The 25,124-nt window shown below is 41.7% G+C and overlaps 1 protein-coding gene across 1 annotated transcript in view; it reads right to left on the reverse strand.

Moving 5' to 3' along the window:
• Positions 1-4,184: 4,184 nt before the first annotated feature.
• The window catches only part of FBXO36 (F-box protein 36), a gene marked incomplete at both ends in the record, with an annotated part of 75,244 nt that continues 54,304 nt past the window's right edge, over positions 4,185-25,124 (reverse strand). The window contains 3 exons of the mRNA XM_080799433.1: positions 4,185-4,301; positions 4,844-5,016; positions 20,094-20,198. Of these exons, the coding sequence (XP_080655559.1) occupies positions 4,185-4,301; positions 4,844-5,016; positions 20,094-20,198 (395 nt within the window). The remainder of the gene's footprint in view (positions 4,302-4,843; positions 5,017-20,093; positions 20,199-25,124) is intronic.

Below are 25,124 nucleotides of genomic sequence, written 5' to 3' on the forward strand. Positions count from 1 at the left end.
CTGGGCCAAGGCAGGTTCCCTCCTGGCAGATTAGCTGGCAGGACTTTGGGGCAATCACAGAGCTGGCCCTCGGCTGCCTTTCTCATATCCCATGACACAGGATTCACCTTTCAAGGGTGTGCTCATCTTAGCAAAGCTCCCAGAGGATGCCTCTTTGTTGTTCACCCTGAGAAATACAACCACCCAGCACCCAGGCTTTCAGGAGCTCATCCATGGAGGCTCTGCAGTTGGGTCAACATGGAATGAGAGCAAGAGGAGAGGGTAGGAGTTAAGAGAGGTGGGTCGGAAGCAGGAGATTCCTAGGGAAGGGAACAGTATAAGCAAATGCCAAAAGCCCAAAAGAGCCTGCCCAGCGCATGAGAGATGGCCAGGAGAAAAGCCAGCAGAGAATCCTGGAAACAAAGGTGGGTCAGGGAGTAGAAGGCCTAAACTGGCCCTTTAGGTGTGACAACGAAGGGGTTACTGTGAACGAGGCCGGGGACATTTAGTTATATTTTTGAGGCATAGCAGAGGAGGAAAAGAAGGTCAAGAGTAGACTAGTGGCTTTGGGAATTTAGGATGTCATAAGACCAGTGAAATTTTGGAAATCAAACAAAACAAAAATTAAGAACCAGAATAAGGTTGCTAGCTTATTAAATTTTTCCAGGTTTGGATAATTTGTTAAAATGATCATGTTTTAAGGCCATTATTTCATAAAAGAAGGGGCATTTGGGGGCACCTGGGAGGCTCAGTCAGGTCATGATCCTGGAGTCCCAAACTGAGTCCTGCATTGGGCTCCCTGTTCAGCAGGGAATCTGCTTCTCCCTTTCCCTCAGCCTCTCCCCTGGCTTGTGCTCTCTCGTTCTCTCACTTGCTCACTCCCGCTCAAATAAATAAAATCTTAAAAAAAAAGAAGGAGGAGGAGGAACATTTTAACTCTTCCCAAAATAGGAAGGGCCTAACCTCCAATAAAGGATGGTCATTTAGACTAGCTCACTCGGTAAAGCATGAAACCCTCAGTCACAGGGTCGTGAGTTCAAGCCCCACACTGGACATGGAGCCTACTATTAAAAAAAAAATGATGATGATGATGATCATTTAAATGGAATAAACTTGGTTTGATAACAAACCCTTCATATCTCATTTACTTACTGTTTTCATTTCATCATGGATTATAAAATTCCACTCCCACTGATGATACTAGTTTCCTGAGGGTGAACTACCCTGTAAACTTGTTTTGTTTTGTTCTGTTTTGTTTTCCCAAGGATAAAAGGAAAGAGATTGGCTGCAAATCGAGTCTAGAGGTTTTGCGTTCTTAAGGATGAGGCTGATTTGAAAAAATTTCCAAGAGGAAAAAACAAATGAAAGAAAGATTTAAAAATAGGAACTAAGGGGTCCTGCTTCCCCACCCCACTGCCTGCCTCTCTGCCGACTTGTGATCTCTGTCTGTCAAATAAATAAATAAAATCTTTCAAAAAATAAAAAATAAATTACAAAAATAAAAATAGGAACTAAATGCAATATAGTATGCCAGACTGGTTCCTGAAACAGCAAAAGGACATTAGTGGAAAAACTGATGAAATATGAATAAAGTCTGTGGCTTAGTTAACAGTATTTTATCAGTATTAATTGCTGAGTTTTGATAAATATCCCTGGTTATATAAGATGTCAGTGTTAGGGAAAGCTGTGAAGGGTATATGCAAACTGTGTGTATTATCTTTGCAACACTTACAAATCTAAAATTATTTGTAGGGGTGCCTTGGTGGCTCAGTCATTACACATCTGCCTTTGGCTCAGGTCATGATCCCAGGGTCCTGGGATCGAGCCCTGTCTTGGGCTCCCTGCTCAGTGAGGAATCTGCTTCTCCCTCTGCCTCTGCCATCCCCCCTCCCCTACCCCTCATGCTTGTTCTCTCTCTCTTTCTCTCAAATAAATAAATAAAATCTCTTTAAAAAAATAAAACTATTTGTAAACAAAAAGGTTTTTAGGGCTGCCTAGGTGGCTCTGACTCTTAATCTCAGCTCAGGTCTTGATCTCAGGGTCGTGAGCTCAAGCCTCACATTGGGCTCTACACTGGGTTTGGAGCCTTCTTTAAAAAAAAAAAAAAAAAAAAAAAAAAAGCTTTTTAAAAATAACAACAACCCAGAAGAGAAAGGAGATAAGTGGCAGACTAAATTCCCTTGGCTCGGACCTTGGAGCCAGGTGGCAGGCAGCACTGGCCTCTCAGAGAGGAACACCTCCCTCCCAAAGGTCAGAGGAAAGGGTTAGACTTGGACACAAACAACTTGCTAATAAATTTGCCTGCAGAAATTTGAAATGGAAATTTTTTCCTTTTCATTTCATTTGAAACAAATTTTTTTCAAGGTAGCAAATGGCAAGACAAAACAAAGTAATTGATAAATGTAGGTGAAAACTAAGTAAACGGTATACAGATAAAATATAGACTGAAGACAGAAATGAGCAGTAACTATTACATGGAGAGAAAAAGGCAGCAGCCCTGGACCATTCTCCATCTTCAAAAAATTGTGCTCTGCAAGGATACCGAGAGCTGAAATCAGCAACCCAGAAAAGGCTTCCTTTAGAACAGCAGGTAAATTACGGCGGATATTTCCAAGACAGCACTGGAATAATGGCAGGACGCTAAGAGGGAGCCATCGAGAGCAGAAGGGAGCAACACCTGGGGAGAAGACAGTTGCTCAGCGTCAGGAATAAATTGCACAAGACACCGCGGTTGCTGCCACTCTCTGACAAATCCTTCCATTCCATTTTGCGAACAAGCACGGGCCCTAGCAGAAGTTTTCAATAGATCCTGACTAGTATATTCATGTATTTAAAAACCTTTTTCATTGAAAGTAGGAATAATCAGCTTCTTATCAGCAGCAAATCTTCAATACATATTTTAACGGAAAAAAATATATAGCGATTAATTATAATACTCCCTTCGGGCTCTCCATTTCTAGGGGGAAAACCAAGTAAAAACATAAGCTTTTATCCTCAAAGAGGATACATGAAATAATATAGGTTATATTATTTTAAATGTATATATATCAAGAAATATGACGGCATGATTGTGAAAAAAAGTGTTGACCTTTCAGGTAATAAGATTATGAATTAGGGGCACCTGGCTGGCTCAATCAATAGAGCATGTGACTCTTGATCTCAGAGTCCTGAATTCAAGCCCCATATTGGGTCTGGAGCCTACCTAAAAATAAATAAATAAATAAAAACAAAATAAAAATGGGTGAATATGGTCTTAAAGATTTTTTAAGCATTTTACTTTATTTTATCTTTTACTTTTTTTTTTTTTAAGGTTTTATTTACTTATTTGACAGAGAGAGAGGGAACACAAGCAGGGAGAGTTGAAGAGGGAGAAGCAGGCTTCCAGCCGAGCAGGGAGCCCAATGTGGGGCTCAATCCCAGGACCCTGGGATCATGACCTGACCTGAAGGCAGACGCTTAACCAACTAAACCACCCAGGAGCCCCAATATTTATTTTTTTTAAGATTTTATTTATTTATTTGACAGACAGAGATCACAAGTAGGCAGAGAAGCAGGCAGAGAGAGAGGAGGAAGCAGGCTCCCTGCTGAGCAGAGAGCCAGATGCGGGGCTCGATCCCAGGACCCTGGGATCATGACCTGAGCCGAAGGCGGAGGCTTTAACCCACTGAGCCACCCAGGCGCCCCTTTGGTTATTTTTTGAGAGAGGTGGATCTGATGCATGTGGGGGGAGCGGGAGAGTGAGAAAGAGAAAGGCAAGCAGACTTTCGCTGAGGGCGGAGCCCTATGCAGGACTCAATATCATGACCCTGAGATCACAACCTGAGCTAAAACCAAGAGTCAGATGCTTAAATGACTGTGCCACCCAGGCACCCTATGAATAAATGTCTTTTAAAAAAAGATTATGATTTAATTCATCTTGGGAAATGTTGCATGCTCTTTTATAAATGGACTTTGCCCCAGTATATTGCAACTAAATACCAAGTTAGGTTTCTTCTGTTTCAAACAAAGTCCAACTCTAATTAACTTAAGCCAAAAGAGGATTTAATGGAAGGACGATATGTGCATTTAGGAATAACTAAAGGGGCAGGAACGAAGGCACCTTCCAGGATACAGGGAGAGGAACCAACAATGGTTGCCTCAAGGCCCTGACATTGGGTAAAATCCGCACCAAGTGCATCTTCCGATCTCATCATTCTGCTGAGGATTCAAAATAGTGTGAGAGAGTCTATTTCATCAGCCTCGGGCATGGAGGAGGACAGGGCACTATGATGAACGATTTCCCCAAAACCATCAACATTGTGAATAGATAATTCTGCAAAGGGCTGTTAATGGAAGAAAGGGAGACAGAAGACTCACTACTCGATGCCTTCTTTCATGTGGCCATGCCTCTGCCTGAACTGCTGCCTGGACTTGGAATGCGCCTCTACCTGAAATGCCACTAGTCTTCCAGATCACCTGGTGAGCTCTTATTTTTTACCTTGAAAACCCAAAAAAAATAACTCCTTCGGTGAAGCCTGGCAGAGGAAATCACTTTGCACTCTTTGTACCTCATACACACATCCTTTGTTGAACTGCTCACATTATACTGTAATAATCTGTATCTGTTAGGGCCTCTCCTATTAGACTGTAAGTTTCTTGAGGGCAGGAATAATGTCTTTTCATGTCTGCTACCTCTGTGCATAGAACAGTGCTCATGATCAAGTAAGTATTCAACAGATGTTTGCTTAAATGAATGCAAACAATAAACTATGAGGAAGAAAGGAAGGAAGGGAGGGAGGAAGGAAGGGAGGGAGGGAGGGAGGAAGACGAACTTTGAGGAAGCACAAGGAAAAACCCGCATCGACACAAAATAATTATCTGTTACCTGCGCAAATCTGCGTGATGTTTGAGAAAGCCTGGCAATATCTTCAAGATCCAGATAAGAAATGATATTCAGGAGCAAATTGTCTGAGAGCCGTTCAAGGAAGTCAAATTTACCTTCACATAAATTGAAGACATAGTCTAATATTCTTGCACCAAATATTAAGGCAATTTGGACTGTAATTCAAAGAAACCAACAAACCAACAAAGTTACCGTGTGCAGACAGGTAAAAACTATGATCTTTATCAGTAAGTCGTGCTTTAATAAGGCATTCTTCCCCAGGGAGTAATGTTGGATTATACTGAGTTATTCCCACCTTCACCAAGCTGTCTTTGGTGACACGCATTTGTGAGACATTTGTTTTCAAGCACTGTCCCTGCCATGAGATTGGAACCTTTGAGGGACACTCACTGTTTTAACCCAGTGATGAACCACATCCCCTTGACTTCATCAACACCAAATTCCAGTCCAGGCAACTGACTTAACTAGTCCCAGCTCCATCCTCACTGGATGGGCAAAAATGCTGGTCCATGTGGGTTTTCTACTACCCTCCTTCTCCCCAAATTGGTCTGAAACATATTAATATCTCTTAATTTTAGCTGATTTTTGTTCCCTTATTGTTATACATTGTTTCTCCACCAAACTTTCTTCTTCCCTCTTTATCTTCTTTCATCCCTATCTTTACATAATGGAAAAAAAAAATAGAAGCAAAGAGGAAAATAAGTGGATAGTTCATGAAAATTGAGTTAACTTTTTGCCTAATATTTTCTATACTTTTCAGTTATTCCCAAATTGGAAAACATTTCCAAAGAATCAACCAGTTATAATGGTCTATGTTAAATATGTTCAATGCAAGAAAGTTAGTTTGTTTCTTTTTTTAACTCAGTTCCCTTAAAAAAAAAATATAAGAAATGGTTAATAAATGGGAAAACATGTTTGGAAGGATACATATTCAAATTTTAATAGTGGTTAAATCTGGGTGGTGACTTTCATTTTCTTCCTCTTGTTCATCTGTATTTTCTCATCTTTCTTCAATAAACCTGTATAACCAGTGTAATTTTTTTAGATCCAGGAAGGAAGGAAGGGGGGAGGGAAAGAAGGAAGAGAGGAAGGGAGGGAGAGAGGGAGGGATGAAGTACCCAAGATCTGGGAACCACCTTCCTTCCTCAGCCTGGAGCATTCCCTCCGGAGCAAGTAGAATGGCGCTGTCAGGAATTCTGGGCTCTGTGCAGAAGTCAGCAGAACTGTGATTCAGCTGGTTGATGGGTCTCTGATTTCAGATTGGATGTGGGGTGAGGGCCATGTTTATGTCAAAGCTCTAATTGTGCAACTCAGAAGAGCAAGGTATATAAGATTTCTCTCCAAAACTGGTTAGTCCTGCATTCCAAAGGCATTAAGGGTTTTAGTGGCTTCCGAATTCCAAGTGCTTCCAATTCAAAGCACTTCTGAAGTCCAAGGCATTTCCAGAGGGAAAAATAACCCTGTGAAAAGTTCTACTCTAAAGGACAGGTATCATAGAGAACTCCCTGCCCACCAGCAGAATAAGAAGAAAAGGCAATACTTAGTTAACGGAGGGAGAAAAAAGCTTTAGTATAAAACATCCCTTAATATAACTGGAGATTTTTGTTCATTTTTAAATGCCAGGAAAACATGTTCAATGCATCTTCAGATGTAGTTTATGAAGTCTCTACCAGTAAAGTCCTTAAAATGTAAAAATTATAAAAGGATGTATATACCTAGGGATGTAATGTGACAGTTTCAAAGTGTATGGGCGTTGGGGTATCTAGAAAAATATTTTTTGTTTATTTGTATTTTTTATGTGGCCAACATTTATTTCTTTTGAAATAAGAAACAAAAAAGTTAAAACAAAATCCATTTTGAAAAGTAAAATCACTGCCTTCCTGTTGGACTGTGCCACCAACCTCCAAGGTGGCTCCACAGAATCTCTTCTCCTGGATTTATTTTTCTGTGTTTCCATCGCACACTGAGTTAGGGCTGATCTATGTAACCACTAGGATATTGTCTAAATGACATTCCAAGTCTTTGTCATAAAAGACAGTGGGGATTCTGCCTTGCTGCTGCCTCGTGGATCACTCCCCCTGGGAGAAGCCAACGCCATATGCTAACAATGCTCAGCAGCCCTCTGGAGAGTTCCATGGGCTAAGAAATTGAAACTTCCTTCCTGGCTACAACTGCCACTTTTTCGTCAGCCACGTATGTGAGTCATCATGGAATCAGAGCCTCCAGATGATTGAGGCTCCGTGCAACACCATACGAGACCCAAAGACTGAGCAAAGCTGCTCCCAAATTCCAGACCCACAGAAACCGTTTGAATTAATCAACATTTATTATGGTTTTAAGCCATTAAGTTTCTGGGTAGTTTGCTACACAACAGGAGACAATAAGGATTTGAGTATTTCCAAGTGTTGTGGTGCCATAATGGAAGCCCAAGATGTGGGAGTATCTTTGAAATTGGAAAGCGTATGGAAAATTTGAATGAGTTCGAGGAGGGTGTTAAGTGCAAGGCTGAAGAGCTTTCAACAAATAGTATAATAAATAAATCAATGGCTGGTGAGTAGAAGCTTGGTAGACTCTGAGGAGGCTTTACAGGCAAGGGCTTAAAGGAAAATGAAGAAAATATTATTGAGAACCGGAAGATGGGAGACCCTTGTCATGTAGTGGCAGAAACATTATTGCCTACTAAGGTATGTGAAGTAAGAAATAGATTTAAGGGGAGGTGATTCAGCTACGTAGAATTCCAAGTGAGGTGTTGAACATGCTATCTGACGTCTTGCTGCTTAAAATGTGAAAGCAAAGAGAGAAGCTACAGAAGGTTTCTTAAAAAGCTGCCAGGATCTGCTGGTTTTGAATTTTCTCTGCCTCCTCAGATGGCAAACAATGCTAAAATTAAGAAATGGTTCCAAGGCAAAGATCAAATCCCAAACAAGCTCAGAAAAACCTGGTATGAAGATGAAGCTGAGTGCATGGCTGGAAAATGCTTTGTTAAGAACCATTCAGTCAAATTTTAGTGCTTCCAAGAAGCTAAAGGGCATTGCCACTCGGGAGTCAAGAGCAGAAACCAAGGTAGAGAAGGGCTTGTCTCAAAAAAGTGTGTAGGTGTGGTTTTGCTTAATGGAGTGAACCCCAAAAAAGTCATAGATGGCTATGACGTTTTTAAGAGAATTCTATGGGTAGAAACACTGCTTGCCAGCTTGAACTGAAAGGGTCAAAGGCAGTGCAAAAGGAAAAAGACTCCAGGGGCACCTGGGTGGCTCAGTTGGTTGAGCGACTGCCTTCGGTTCAGGTCATGATCCCGGACTTCCAGGATCGAGTCCCGCATCGGGCTCCCAGCTCCTTGGGGAGTCTGCGTCTCCTTCTGACCTTCTCCTCTCTCATGCTCTCTCTCACTCATTCTCTCTCAAATAAATAAGTAAATAAAAATCTTAAAAAAAAAAAAAAAAAAAAGGAAAAAGACTCCAGACACTCAAACTCCTACAGGTAGGAAGTAGGCTGGAAAAACTAAACCTACAAAGATGGGTTACCTTTTGTGGACAAGGAGGATGACTCAGGATGGATCCAAGAGTCCAGGAGGTAAAACCAAGAGCCATAAAGAATTAGTAGAGCTCTTGAGTTCTCATCAAGAACTGATAACTTTGGGGCGCCTTGGTGGCTCAGTGGGTTAAAGCCTCTGCCTTCAGCTCAGGTCGTGGTCCCAGGGTCCTGGGATCGAGCCCCGCCATCAGCCTCTCTGCTCTGCAGGGAGCCTGCTTCCCTTCCTCTCTCTCTCTGCCTGTCTGTCTGCCTACTTGTGATCTCTGTCTGTCAAATAAATAAATAAAATCTTTAAAAAAAACAAAACAAAACTGATAACCTCATTGAACTCTACCTCTGAAACTAGTAATACACTGGATGTTAATTAATTATATTAATTAAGTTGTCTCATGCCTGTCCCACCATTACATGTCAGGTGGAGAGGGACAGAAAATTTGTCTAATTCACAGGCTTCATATCTGCAGGAGCTATCCCTGAGGAACTGCACTTAAGGCCTTGTACCTGAGGTGCCCATCCACCTATAGACTTGCTCTACGTGATGAGATTTTGAACAACTAAAGATACACCACAAGAAGAAAGAAATTTACATAGGGAACGCCTGGGTGGCTCAGTCGGTTAAGTGCCTGCCTTTGGCTCAGGTCATGATCCCAGGGTCCGAGGATTGAGTCCCTCATCGGGCTCCCCACTCGGCAGGGAGCCTGCTTCTCCCTTTCTCTTTGCCTCTCCCCCTGCTTGTGCTCTCTCTCCCTCTCTCTGGCAAATAAATAAATAAAACATTTTTTTAAAAAAGAAATAAAAGAAAAGAAACTTACATAAAAGGAAGGAATAGAATTTCAGAAGCAATGATGAAGACAGAAATGGCAGTAAACATGGGCAAATCTGTATTAAACATGTTTGAAATAACAAACTGCCAGAGTTGTCAAACAAGGCAAATCAAAACGCCATTCCACGTTATAATTCAAGGTAAAGGTTTAGAATGTAAACATTCTAAGGTTCTTGATATTCCAGAGGCAGATAGAAATAACAGCACAAAGGAAGGAAGGGAGGGAGGGATAGAGAGAGGAAAGAAGAGAAAGAGAAAGGAAGGAAAAAATATATAAGGATAACTTCCAAAATAGTTGCTCTATAATCAGCTGGAGATTGGTTCACAGCGGAATGAAACAGAAAACTCATTTTAAGGTGACTTAACAAGTAGGGGTTTATTTTTTCCTCAGTTAGTGTGTGGAGATGGGCAGTAAAGGCTGGTGCAGGAGCTCCGTTATGTCATTAATATCCCCGGGTTCTTTTATCTTTCTAGTCCATGTTCTTAGGATGTGGCTGTCACCCTCAGCGTCACTCTAAGATGGTCTCTGTCTCCTAGACATCATAATCGTGCCAGGTTAAAAAACTCTCAGATAAATAACACTTGCATACACACACACACACACACACACACACACACACACACACACGCATAATTCTGGCTATACTATTTATAAGAGACATACTCAAAAATAATAATATGGAGAAGCAAAAGTAATAGAATGGGGAAACATAGACCAATTCAAACCAAAAGAAAGCTGATACCGTTATATTAGCAGACAAAACATATGTTACAGTAACATTCTCCATTGGAGATAAGGAGGAACCACTGAGGAGTAATTCACCTGGATGATTTAATACTTCTCAACTGGTATACCCCTGTGGCCCCTGGATGGCGCAGTTGGCTAAGCCTCTGAGTCTTTGTTCAGGCTCAGGTCCTGATCTCAGGGTCGCAAGATCAAGCCCCACATCAGTCTCCAGAAGCAGCAGAGCATCCAGGAGTCTGCTGAAGTTTCCCCCCTTACTCTGCCCCTTCCTGTGCACCCTCTCTTTCTCTAAAATAAATAAAATACATACTTAAAAATAAATAAGTAAACTAGTATACCCCAAACAAAATACAGAGCAAACACCGAGAGAATTATGAAGAAAAAATGATAACCCTCCACTACAGTGGGAGCTTTTATAACCCTCCTATCGATACTTGATACATCACACAGAAGTGAAGTTATAGAATATTTGAGTAACACTATTTAAAAGAGTTATTCAGTGGACATTGCTGTAGAAAGACAAAGATCAAATATTAGTGAGCTATGCATCCAAATTAAAAAGAAAAGGTTACCTCTCTCAATTAGAAGAAAATATAAAGATAAAAGCAAAGATTAATAAAATAGAAAAAAGGGGCACCTGGGTGGCTCAGTGGGTTAAAGCCTCTGCCTTCGGCTCAGGTCATGATCCCAGGGTCCTGGAATCGAGCGCACATCCGGCTCTGCTCTGCGGGGAGCCTGCTTTCTCCTCTCTCTCTCTCTGCCTGCCTCTCTGCCTACTTGTGATCTCTATCTGTCAAGTAAATAAATAAAATCTTTTAAAAAAATAAAATAAAATAGAAAAGAAACAGTGGAGGTGATCAGAGAAACAGAAGGGTTGATTTTTTGAAAGATTAATAAAGTAGATAAACTTCCAAGAATAAATAAGAAGAAAAGGACAAAAGCATAACTCAGTCCTATTAGGAATAAAAAAAGAATATAACTAACTTCAGCACTTGCTTTTAAGGAGCAAGGTATAGGATACAATGTACAAGATTCTTCTTTTTGTGTTAACGTATTCTACCATTTCTGGAAGGATATATAAGAAAACTGTTAATGATGGTTGTCACAGAAACTGGGAACATGGGGCTAGAGAGAGACTTACTTTTATTCTAAAACCTCTTCAAACTGATTTAATTTTTGTATTATTATGTGTGTGTGTTCATTTTTTTAAATCTCAGATATTAGTTAATAAAAAAGTGATAAAATACAAGAAGAATGTTGCTGAGATCTGCCCACAGGCCCCCATCCAACATGGGCAGAAACTAGAAATCCAGGCTGAAGTCAAGGAGTAGCTGATTCGAGAGGTCAAAAAGAAGGAGGGGAGTAGGCTAAGAGGTGGTGGGTAGCCCCGAGAAAACAAAGTTCCAGGTCAAAGGCTAAATTACGTGCTAAGTGAAGAAGGGACCCAAAGAAAATGGATCATGGGTCCACGGCATGGGGCTGACACAGATTTGGGAATAAGGTAAAGCCAATAGTTTCCCACTCTCTTATTTCTGTTGTACCAACATCCCCAGGATCTAGAACTCAAGCCAATATTCCAGGATTATTAGTATTGATAGTATTACCAATTTTCTGTTATTGTTCCCCATTTCAAACATGCAGTCTGTTTTTTTTCATAAATTATCTAAATGTCCAAGAAAATTTCAGTTCTTTGCATCTGAACTACATCACCCACGCTTCCTTTTACAAGCAGGAGCAGAAATAAAAAAACCTTTGTCAGTCAGTTCAGAAGATATGGTTGTTGAAGTCATTTGGTTTTATCACAGGGATTTTTGTGGATTGGCCTAAATACTTAACCACCACTTATAACTCATTCAAAGATCAAAGCAATCAACTTTAGAGTGGACTTAAGTTGGAAAACAACTTATTTTTAGGTTGGATTCAACCTCAACTCATGAGTCAGCACTTTCAACTGAGTTTACACAGGCACATTTTTGCTTTAAACTCAATTTTAACAATATTTCCAATAGCTAATTTTCTGGCAATTCCTACTTCTTTAACTTAGGGGGGGAAAATCCATAGATGTTTCTTCAGATTTTTAAAGGTCTCAGAGGAAAAAAAAAAATTAAACTTCATAGACAAGTAGACAAAGAATACAAACAGGCAAATTACAGAAAGGATATAAATGGTAATTAAACATGACAGGATGCTCAACTTACTAGTTATCAGGAAAATGCTAATTAAATATGACACTATTTTCACCATCTGACTGGAAAAGATGAAAAAGAATAGTAATACCTAATTAGTGATGGCAAAGGTGCAAGAAAACCGTATCCTGTCGGATAGAGTATAATTAATACAGCAGTTTTTTGGAGCCCCGTCTGTGAGGACAGTGAAGTAATTGGCATTTTATGCAAATTTTGGATTACTCAAAGTTAAAGTAGGGTGATATCAAAATATTAATGAAGTCTCATTTTATGAATAAATGCCGAAATAATGTAAGTTGCCCACTTTAAAATTCTTTCAAAACTAGCATAAGTAGGGGGCCCTGGGTGGCTCAGTCAGTTAGGTGTCTGCCTTCGGCTCAGGTCATGATCCCAGGGTCCTGGGATCAAGTCCCACATCAGGCTCCTTGCTCAGTGGGGAGCCTGCTTCTCCTCTGCCTGCCTCTCCCCCTGCTAGTGCTCTCTCTCTCTGTGACAGATAAATAAATAAAATCTTAAAAAAAAAAAAAACCTAGCATAATTATAAAGGTCAAACAAATTAGAGATCATGGCATCCATTCCATGGCAGGCCTACTCAAGCTAGCTAACAGAAATACCATTGCTGGTCAAGTGAGCCTTGGGCTACAGATTCAGTAACAAAATAAAATACTCTATCAAAATTTATAATGTATATTTTTTTGGTCCCAGTAGTTCCATGATGAGGAATCTATGTTACTAATATTCTCACCTAAGCGTGCAAAGATAAATATGCCCCAGAATGTTCCCAAAGCCTTCTGAAAATGTCCATCAATGGAGAACTGTCTCTTTCTACCAAGAAACACCACACGGCCTTGGAAATGGACAAGGTATTTCTTTATGCATGCTAACAGAAAAAAATTTTCACAATATATAGCAAGTGCAAAAATTAAAGAATTCAAGACTGTATTTTTGTAAACAAACACACACAATCCCAAACAGAAAGAATTCAAATGCAAAAGAAACTATTTATAGCGGTTATCCCAGGGGAGTAGAGCTTGGAGGAAGAGAGAAGGAGTTTTCACTTTAAAAGTTTTAAAAACTATAATAGCTAGTTGTAGGTGTTAGGCAAATTCTTAGCCTTCATTCAATTACTCCTCATAAGGACCCTATGAGCTAATGCTGTTATTATTCCCATTATCAACAGTTGAGGAAACTGATACCCAAAGAGACTAAATTAGGGGTGTCTGGTTGGCTCCGATGCTGGAGCATGCTACTCTTGATCTCAGGGCTGTGAGTTCAAGCCCCACTGGGTATAGAGATTACTTAAAAAAAAAAACAAACAAACAAAAAAAAAACACCAGACTAAATCATTTGCCCAAGGTCATACATGTAGTGCGTTTGAAGCCAAGATTTGAATAGAAATAATCTTTATTAAGCAACACTCGACTGCCTGCTAATAGTTTTCTGTGTACATAAGTATGAATGGCTTTTTAAATAAATATATGAATTTTGTCTCTTAAAAAATGTAAATCTAGGGGCACCTGGGTGGCTCGGTCATTATGCATCTGCCTTTGGCTCAGGTCATGATCCCAGGGTCCTGGGATTGAGCCCCACGTCAGGCTCCCTGCTCAGCGGGGAGCCTGCTTCTCCCTCTCCCTCTCCTTCTCCCCCTGCTTGTCTCTCTCTCTCTCTCACTGTCTCTCTCTCCCTGTCAAATAAAAAAATAAAATCTTAAAAAAAAAATGCAAATCTAGGGGTGCCTGGCAAGAAGGGCGGAGTCAGAGAAGAGTCCGAGATGTGACCACGGAAGCAGTATGAGAGCAAGAAGGGCTGGACAGGCCATCGTCACAGCCTTGGAGGACGGAGGAAGAAGCCAGAAGCCAAGGGATGCAGGCACCTCTAGAAGCTGGAAGGGGCAAGAAACAGATTCTCCCCTAGAGCCTCCAGAAGGAAGGCAGTCCTACTCACACCTTGAGTTTAGCTGGATGAGACTTCTGATCCCCAGAAATATAAGACAATAAATCATTATTATTTAAGCCACTACACTGGTGGTAGTTTGTTACAGGAGCAATAAGAAACCACTACAATTATTAATTACTAATTTAGTAATGATACATGCTGTTTACAAGATTACAGGAATTCCCCTACCTGAAAAATATGTATTTTGCTATGGGCTAAACTATGTCCTCCTGACCTCCCCCAAATCTATACACTGAAATCGTAAACCCCAGAACCTCTGGAGTGTGACTGCACTGGGAGAAAAGACCTTTATTTATCTTTGAAGGTAGGCGCCATGGCCAATGTGGGGATTGAACTCATGACCATGAGATCAAGAGTCAATATGCTCTACCAACCAAGCCAGCCAGGACCCCCACCGTGGGAGAAAGGACCTTGAAAGGTGAGGCTAAATGGGTCATATGGGTGGGCTCTAATCCATTCTGACTGTTGTGCTTAAAAGAGGAGGAAATGTGGACACACGGAGAGACACCAGAAGTGGGCACACACACACAGAGGACAGGCCCTGGGAAGACACAGTGGGGTGGCCATCTGCAAGCCAAGGAGAGAGGCCTCAGAAGAAACCAACCTTGCCAGCACCTTGAGCCTGAACTAGCCTCCAGAACTACAAGAAGGTCTATTCCCAGTGTTTCAGTCATCCAGTCTGTAGTACTCTCATGGCCGCCAAGCACACTCGTGCAGATTTATGTGATGTGTTCCTCCAGAGCTGCTTATAACTACTCTAAGTATAAATATACTACTAAGTTCTAGAATTTACTCCTTGTGTTCTTATTTGAATTTAGAGCCATGAAAATAAAGTTTGAGCACAGTAATTTCATTATTTTAAGCAATATTCCTTCATCAGAAAATGTATTTTCATTCATTTTAACAAACATATACTAACTGCCTACCAGGTACCTGATCTTGAAAAAGGAGTGATTAATAAGATGTGGCCCCTGGGCTTGAAAAACTGTCTTAAAAGTATCAGTCTGGTAGTGTGACCAGACTTGGTGTAAGGGCTTTTTCCCCCTTCTGGAAGAAACCATTGATCAGAAACCTGAACTCTGTTAGGACCAGATTTATAATTAAGAAGGATCTGTTTTAGAATTTACCTTGTCCCAGTCCCTAAGAGTTCTCTCAAATAATTCATACAGCAACTATTTATGGAGCTATGTATTGCTCTAGGTGGGTGCCAAAGACCCACTGGTAAGTAAAGCAAAGTCTTTACCATAGTGGAATTTACATTCTAGTGATGGAGACAGACAATAAATGAACAAATAACATAGATTAAATCATGTGGTGAAAAATGTTATGAGAGATCCGGTCTTCCAGGTTAAGGAAGAGGGGGTTGTTGTTTTATGTGGTAGTCAGGGAAACATTCTCTAATAAGGTAGTTTCAGCAGAGACCTGAATGAAGAGCAAATCATGGGGACATCTGGGAAAATATATTCTTAACAAAGGGAATAGCAAGTGCAAAGGCCCTGAGGTAGGAGCATGCTTGGTTTATTCAAGAAGCACCAGGGAGGCCAGTGTGCCTAAAGTAGAGTACGCAAGAAAGGAGAGTGGCTGAAGATCACTACAAGACTTGGATTTTTACCCTACATGAGATGGGAAGCCACTGAAAGGCTTAAAGCAGACAAGTAATGTGACCTGATATATGTCTTGAAGGGCTGATTCTGGCTACTGTGACAAGACCACACTATTGTAGGGCAAGGGGAGGAAAAGGGAGACCAGTTAGAAGATTAACTCAGTAATCTGGGTGAGAGGTTGTTGTTGGCTGGACCAGAGTTGGAATTGGTGAAAAACGTTCTCTATTAGTTACCTACTGTTGAGTAACAAATGATTCCCAAATTTACCAGCTTAAAACAACAAACATTTGTTTTCTCACAGTTTCTGAGATTCAGGAATGCGGGAGTGGGTGGTTCTGGCTCAGAGTCTGTTTCTCCTGAGGTTCAGTCAAGACGTTATGTGGGTCGGCATGATTTGAGGCCTTGACAGTGGTTCTAGGGTCCACATTCAAGAAAGCTCCTGAATATGGCAGCTGACTGAAGGCCTCGGTTCCTCATCACACGGGCCTCTCCACAGGACTGCCTTGAGCCACAGCAGCCAGCTTCCCCCAGAGCAGGTGATGAGAGAAAGAGTGAAAGGAGAAAAGTCAGATGTCGTAGTGTCATTTATAATCTAACCTCCAAAGTGACACAACATCAGTCCTGCCAGATTGTACTGGTCACACACGCTGACCGAGTACAGTGCGGGAGGGGATGACACACGACTGTGAACACTGAGAGCTGGGCATGTTTAGGAACCATCTTGGAGGCTGTGAACCACCGTTCAGATTCTGGTTTTGTTGATGGATGACATCTAGCGTGTGAGAGAAAGAAAGGGACCAAAGCTAACTGTAGGATTTGGGCCTTCTTTTGGGGGGGGGCGGGCAGGAGGGAAGATCAGGAGCTATTTTTGGACGTGTTACATCTGAGAGCCCATTAGAAGTAACTCAAGTGGAGATGTCAAGGGAGCAGCCAGATAAAAATCTGAGTGGGGAGTTTCTGGGGAGCTGGGCCAGCTGGAGATATCATTTTGGGACTTGTCAGTGTATGATGGCATTTAGTATATGTGCTGCCAAAGTGAGCACGTATGATGGCATTTAAAGTCGGAGCCCAGATCCAATCCCCCAGGAGTTAAGCCCAGACAGATAAGAGAAAAGGCACTGGAGCTAACCCTAGGCCCCCAACGGTTAGATTTGCAGAGAAGAGGAGGAGCCGACAAGGATGCTGGGAAGGGACTAGTGAGGCAGGAGGAGAACCAAGAGCTTGGTGCTCCTGGAAGCCAGGAGAAGAAAATGTCCCCTCCAAGTTCAGGGCTGCTGAGAGGTCAAGGAAGTAAGAATAACATGGCTCCAGTCCTCTGCCAGGACACCAAGGGTGACCCAGATTCTAGAGACCCATCGCCAGTGTGTACCATATGAGTTGGAGAGGACCTTCAGGTGAGAAAAACCTTGGGGGGATCTTGGGAATATGATAAGAAGCGAATGGGGAAAATCAAACCAAGTCAAACATCAATACTTAAAAACAGCAAATAATGATTACGAGTTGATTATGCAGTGTGTGTGGCTCTAAATATGGTTCAGGTGTCAGATCACTGAATGCCCACAGCGACCACATGGAATAACCGTTTTTTCCCCAGGTATGAGGAGAAAGTGGGCTTACAGAGGGAGTCAGGGTCAGCCCGTGGTCACACAGCTGGGTAGGAGCAGCAAGGGTTCAAATTCTGGCCACTGACCCCTGAGCCTCTTTCTGGGCCCAGTGCACACCTCTTCTGCTGTAGGGATGCCTTCTGAGGAATTCCTTAAGGACCAAGAGGAGAAAGGGGCCAAATAATATCGCTGTCTGGAGTTTTCTCCTCTGCCAGAGACCTGGATGCTGTAAAAATCTAAAAAGTGAAACACAGGTGCCTTTGAACTTGCCAGGTGATTTAATTCAGTGTCTCAGTGCTACTCCTGTCCAGAGGCCACCAGCCAGTCCTGAGACTGCAGCTCTCAGACTGCTGTTCTACTTTATTTTATTTTATTTTATTTTATTTATTTTTATTTGTTTTATTTTATTTTTTAAAGATTTTATTTATTAACTTGAGAGAGAGCAAGAGTGAGAGAGGGCACAGAGGGAGAGGGAGAGGCAGACTCCCTGCTGAGCAGAGAACCCTACATGGGGCTCGATCCCAGGACTCTCAGAAATTACTACCTGAATGGAAGGTAGATGCTTAACTGACTGAGCCCCTCCAATTGCAATTTTAAAAGTCCCACCTTATTGCCTATTTTCCCAGGATCAGGAACCCTGCAAGTGTTATCCCCAAGCCACTGTTGCCCCACCCCCCGCCCCTATATCCTAGCAGGGGACAGGGGTGTGGGAGGTGTCTGGGGCAAGCAAGAGACTGTACTCAGAACACAAGCAATGCCAATGTCCCTTGCCAGATTTTGATTGGAAAATCACATGGTCTGTCCGTGAGTATTTCTTGCTTAGACATAAGCTTTGCGGTAGTTACTACAATGCTTAGAAAGTAAATTGGATTCTGACCTAAAAATGAAATGTGTTATATAGCAGTTTATTTTATTTTTAAGATTTTATTTGTAAGTCATCTCTATACCCAACGTGGAATAGAGTCACTCCAAGACCAAGAGTCATCCGCTCCAATGACTGAGCCAATCAGGCTCCCCTATAGCAGTTGACTTCATCACTGCAGAAACCTGTTTATTTTACAGTTAAATAAGCAAGGAGTGCCTGGACTGATTTTTATTCAATGAAAAGTGGACAACCTTTCCCCAACATGGTTCTTTTTAAACCTCTAATACGTAAGTACTTTCTATAAGGAGGTTAACTAAAGAAGATGTATGCAAAATCAGGAATTGAAGTCAATCAATCCAGACTTTCAACTGTTTAAGGAAACCAAACCAAACCAAACCTACTCTCTGCCTAAAAAAACAACTATTACATGCTATAATTTAAACAGTAGAATATCTTTTAAGAGTGTTGATTATCAAAGACCCACCCACAATGTGTCTTTAAGAATAAGATTAATGTACTTGAGGGGCGACTGGGTGGCTCAGTTGGTTAGGCCACTGCCTTTGGCTCGGGTCATGGTCCCCGAGTCCTGGGATCGAGTCCCGCATCGGGGTCTCTGCGCAGGGACTCTGCTTCTCTCTCTGACCCTTTCTCCTCTCATGATCTCTCTCACTCTCTCTCTCAAATAAATAAGTAAAATCTTTAAAAATAAATAAATAAATAAATAAATAAATAAATAAAATAGAACTTCTAAACTTAAAAAGAAATTTAAAAAAGGTTCATGCACTTGATTTTTCCACTCTTGGTGTTTAGTCCTGGCAATGCCCATAATTAGCTGTGGAACCCTGGAAAGGCATATCTATTCTTAACCTCATTAGTGAAATGGGGATAATACCGGTTATTTCACAAGGATATTGTAATGATAAAATGAGAATGCATATATAAAAGTTTGATATTAACTCCTAATAAAATAAAAATTTCTAAAATGGCTTCTAGTTTTCCATTTTTGTACTGAAGGTAAATAATTAATAATTATTTAGGAGATTATTAGGAGATTAGTTAAAGGGACTCCTTTTAAGAGACACATACTGAAGTGGTTTAGCATGAAACGATGTAACAACTGAGATTTGCTTCCAACTAATCCAGTGGGATTTGGGCTTAGTGTGGAGATTTGGGCCATATTTTGAGTTTCATTGAAGCCAGGTGACAGGTATCTAGGAGTTCATTAAAAACCATTGTTTGCTTTTTATTTTTAAAGATTTTATTTATTTATGTGACAGAGCTCAAGAGAGCATAAGCAGGGGGAGCAGCAGCAGAGGGACGGGGAGAAGCAGGTTCTCTGCTGAGTGAGGAGCCCAAATGCAGGACTTGATCCCAGGACCCTGGGATCATGACCTGAGCTGAAGGCAGAGGCTTAACCCACTGAGCCACCCAGGCGCCCCTGCTTTTTATTGGAAATTTTCATATTGTGAAAGCAAAAAGCACAGGGGAAACCGGAGGGCAAACCACATGCTTCCTGATTAAGGCTACTTCTGAAGCAAACCTTGATGTTAAAAAGAAATGGCAGCAATTTTGCCAAAATGCAGGAGAGTCCAAGGATTTGAGAAGTTGACTGTGTTTTCAAATAACCTTTCAATTTATTGTTAACTAAAGGAAGCCCATTTTAATTAAATGTTGTAGGAAAAAATTATATTTATGCGATTTAAGATTATTAATGGAACCGACACATTAACCTGGAGTCTTAAACACTTGAAGATTTTTCCCAAGAGAAATTTCGGGATATGTTAGCAATTATCTGTCTTTGAGTACATAATAACATATCAGTATTTCAAATGACGGTATGCTGGCTATTTCTGTGACAAAATCTGTCACTAATTAAAGGAAACTGAGCAGGAAGTACATAACGTGCTCCCTTCCTTACCTTGAAGGTGGGAGTTCTCTAGGAACTCTTCATGAGAGTCTTTTGCTTCTCCAGGCTTTGCTGATCGATACTCACTCCTCAAAGAGATCTTCCACCATCTAAAGACTACCTGTGATTGAATAGAGACCAATAGGAATAAAACTGATTCCGAAACCCAATCCCAACAAGTACAGTTTGGTGTGGGATTTTGCAAAATCCCCGCAGTAGCCACTAAGGCTACGTGTCCAACGTCAACTCTAACTTTGCCATCTGGTGTCACATCACATCAGAAGTGAGGTCTGTGCCTCAGTCAACATTCTCCTTAGAGATTAGGGTCACAAAATCAAAGTGCTGGAAGGAATCTTAAAAATCTATCAAGTCAATCGATGTTAAAATCACGCAGACCAAAATGGCCATCTGTCTCTTGAGGGTCTCTGAGAGTAGGCATTCTCTAACTTGGGGAGCCAGTTCCAAAGTAATTGCTCCACTCTCTGCCTCCCTTCCTGTCTGCAGGGAAGACACAATGAGTGGATACTTTCCTACATGACCAGCACCGGGGAAAGCACCATTATGCTTTGCCTGATGCATGTAAGGGTCATTACACAGGACGCTTCTTGGTAATGGACCTGCTCATGGCCCGTTGGACTTCTAGGAGCCTGTTGGTTTATCTGGAGCAAACTTCATTTCCATGGTTACGGACTGCATGTAAGTTCTATGTTGATTTCACCGCAGTGTCCACTCCTGGCCCCGATGAGGAGCCCCCTGAAGCCTATCCAATTTGTCTCACGTCCTTCAACCTATAATGGAACTGGGGAATTATTGAGATGACAAAGCTTCCCCCAACTTAACAAGCAAACCAGGTTCTTTCCACACTTAGATGAGGGCTACATGAGAACAGATGGGTAAGGGGACGGTGCAGAGAAACTGGTTGGCTTCCTCTCTCACTAGCATCGCCGTGTAAGGTTACAGTGATGGTCTGGAAGGCTCTGCCCAAGGCAGAATTGTTAAGCAGGTGCAACTTACTATGGGCCCTCCCCTTATTTATAGTTTCCTCTCTCCCATCCCCACCTACCTATCACTCCCTGGGGTCCTCACAGGTCCTGGGTATGCCTTTTGGGGCCCTACAAGCTCTTTGTGCCGTCCCTAGGCCCTTCTTGGTGTGGTTCTAGAATCCCTCCTCCCCAGCCTTTGAACTGCCTGACCATCTCATTGCTCATCACTCCTTTCTCCCTGCTTACAGGCCTGGGCTTCAGCCAGCTTCAGCCAGCTTTCCTCTCCTTGTAGAGCTGCCTTCCTGTGCCCTGTCGTCTCCCGAGGTCCTTCTCCCAACCTCCTCCCCTTCCCGGATATCCGAAAGGTAACCACCAAACTCTCAGGGCTGTGGGGACTCTTTATACCATCTTACCTGGCACCCTGCCCAACAGAAAGTAGGACTTTTAATTAAAGGCTTACTATTCATATAGGTTTACATATAGAATATGTAAATTACAAATACCTAAAGTCTCACAAAACTTGCAGAAAATCCCTTAACCTGCCACTTTTGATTTTCCTGAGCGGGAGCCTCACCAAAATGGTTCTCTTAAACATCTTTCCACCCCATCCCCACAGAGGTGAGGGTGTTTTGGTCCCTAGGGCTGCTATAACAAAAGACTAAGGGCTTAAATGACAGAATTTATTGCTTCACAGTTCTGGAAAGCTGTTGACAGGTTTGGCATCTCGGAAGCCTCTCTCCTGGGCTGGCAGACGACCACCTCGCTGGCGCCTCATATGGCCTTTCCTCTGTCTGTGTGAATCCCTGGTGTCTGTCTCTTCTTATAAGGATACTGGTCATATTGGATCAGGGCCCCACCTTTATGATCTCATTTAATCTTAATGACCTGTTAGAAGGCCCTATCACCAAATCCCAACCCTGGGGATTAGGGCTTGGACATAGGAATTTTAAGAGGACACAATTTAGTCCCTAGCAGAGTCATCCGTTACAGTATCTTTTACTATATCTCTGTGATACACAGGGACATCAGTAGAAAGAGCACGAATTCTGGAGAGAGACAGAACTCTGCTATTTAATCACTCTAAACTTCAGTTTCCTTTTTTATTCCCTTTCTATTAGACATCATTGAAATTAACATTAAATATGATAAATATTTTTCTATTGAGGAAAGATACCAGGCAATCCGAATCTAATGCTGTCTCCATACCACATGATCTGGAACTTTTAGAACTAATGGAGAGGTCAGAAATAATTTAGTCCAAAAAAAAAAAAATAATAATTTAGTCCATCTCTTGCAACTCATACAAAGGAGCAAAATGTTTCCAAGAGGTTACGTTAGAAGTGGTGCATTGTCTCTCTCTACGACCACGTCACCGGAGGTACATTACCGTGAAAGCAAGTCTTAGGTTGAATTCTGCCACAGGAAAGACACCACCAAGCAGGCACCACAAGAGTCCACACTACATTTCCGGAAGCTAAATGGAGTCCCCTCCCCGCCGTGCACTTGGGCACGCTGCGGGAGCCTTCACAGGGAAGTTTCTCTCTGGGGCAAGTGTGCCCATATTACAATGACGTAATCAGCTACCCTTCTAGCCAAATCAAGCAACTAAATCCCTGGGGAGGTGGAGGATTCCAGAACAAATGGAGTTCTAGATGAGACACTACTCCAGCAAAGTTGTTACCAAGCTTATTTCTTCCGTTGTTTGAAAAAAGGCAGAGAAATGTACACAATTGTGGAAACACCGTAACGTATTCCTGAAAATAATATAACCCTGTGCGTTCACTATACTGGAATGAAAATAAAATAAAGTAAAATAAAAATTTTTTAAAAGGCAGGGAAACACTTCTACAATCTTACTTGTTTCCTATCATGCACATTACTCATTTCATCAGTGAAAAATTATTCCCGATATTCATTAGACTAATTAATTAGCCCTCCGGTACTGATGTAGGAGGCAGTTCTTGAAGTGCTTGCAATACTGTCCTCTAGAGGGAGGATTCTCAGGGCACAGACTAACTTGCACACAGATAAACATCCTACTGGCCCCCCTGAGGTATTTAAGGTAAATTACTGAGAATATAACACTTGCCTAAGGAAAGATGACTGGCTAGAACCAGAATCCAAGCCTCCTTACTTCCCACTCGGAAACACAGGGTTTGTTCTGAGGCACAAAGCTTTCTTCAAATATGACCTTTATGCTACAGGTCGGCAGATCAGTTCTACACAGCAGAACACAGCAGTCAGAATCACTACTAAGCCTTGTTAAGACTCAATTATGCTCCATATACTATACTTATTAAAAGAGAAAATTAGGTATTTTCTATCACTTATTGTCTCTCAGATTGGTAAAGTTGTGTTTTCATTGTTTTTTTTTTTTTTGTAAGTAATAAAGCCTAATATTGGTAAGGACAAGGAAAAATAAAAGCCCTTAATGATCATTGAGAAGGGCGTAAATTGATTTGGCAATACACCTCAAAAACCTGATGTTCATTCCTACCCTTGGACTCAAACATTCTACTTGTTAAGAATTTATCCTCAGGGTGCCTGGGTGGCTCAGTGGGTTAAGCTTCTGCCTTCAGCTCGGGTCATGATCTCAGGGTCCTGGGATCAAGACCCACATCGGGCTCTCGGCTTGGCGGTGAGCCTGCTTCCCCCTCTCTCTCTGCCTGCCTCTCTGCCTACTTGTGATCTCTCTCTCTGACAAATAAATAATAAAATCTTAAGAAAAAAAAAAGAATTTATCCTCAGGAATTTATCAGAAATGTGTATAACATGTTTAATGAAGGATAGTTGGGAGAAAGGTAGGCAGGGACAAGAGGTCCCTGCCCTAAGAGGTTATCACCCTTAAAAGGATTTGACACCACCCCGGAAGGATCCCCACCCTTTCCCACATGATAGGTAGATGACAAAAACCTGATTGGATGACAGGCACACGGAGTTAGTCAGATTAAGACAGCCCAAACCAAAAAACTCATAAAACCTCCTAGATCTTGGGGCACCTGGTCAGTTGGTTAAACATCTGCCTTCATCTGAGATCATGATACCAGGGTCCTGGGACTGAGCCTTGCATGGACCCGGCTGAGTGGGGAGTTGGCTTCTCCCTCTCCCTCTGCAGCTCCCTCTGCTGGTGCATTCTCTCTCTCGCGCGCGCGCGCGCGCTCTCTCTCTCTCTCTCTCAAGTGAAATAAATAAATAAAATCTTTTTTAAAAAAACAAAACAACCCAAGATCTAAACACCAAATCAGCAACCTTCCTGTGTCTCCTCCCTCTTCAGGAGCTTTGTACTATGGCTCAATAAACTTTGCTTTGCTGCCCACCACTGTTAGTCTGTCTGGTCTACCTCTTCATTCTTCTAAGCAGCATGACCCAGAACCATGAGCACTAAAGAAGAAATCCTGTAACATTTTGATATAAGAATGTTTGTCATAGGGGGGCACCTGGGTGGCTCAGTGGGTTGAACCTCTGCCTTCAGCTCAGGTCATGATCCCAAGGTCTTAGGATCGAGCCCCGCATCGGGCTCTCTGCTCAGCAGGGAGCCTGCTTCCCCCACCGCTCTCTCTCTCCTGCCTCTCTACCTACTTGCAATCTCTGTCAAATAAATTAATTAATTAAATCTTTAAAAAAAAAAAAAAGAATGTTTGTCATAGGTTAATTATGACAATGAAAAATCAGAACTGACCTAAGGGTTTGATAGTTGGGACTAATTGAATAATTATGGCACACTTAGAAGATGGAATACTTTGCAGCCAATAAAAGAATATGTGAAAAAATAACATAGAACAATGTTAATGATCATTCATGAAAAGGATCAAAATATATACCACTAATCCAAATATTGAAAGAAAATATTTATATATGCAGAGGGAAGGAACATCAGTGTAGCAGTAAATGCAACTGTTTCACATGACAGATCCAGCTTGAAGAAAGCTGAGCTAAGAGGTATCCCCCAAATATTTGTAAAGTGGTTGCTAACAATTCTGGTATTAGCTCATCTTATGCCAAGTCATATATTCATACATAGTTATTCATATATAGTTGTTGTTACGTATTTATCTCTATT

This window comes from Martes martes (assembly GCF_963455335.1).
Source record: "Martes martes genome assembly, chromosome: 3".
In the NCBI taxonomy this organism is placed as follows: domain Eukaryota; kingdom Metazoa; phylum Chordata; class Mammalia; order Carnivora; family Mustelidae; genus Martes; species Martes martes.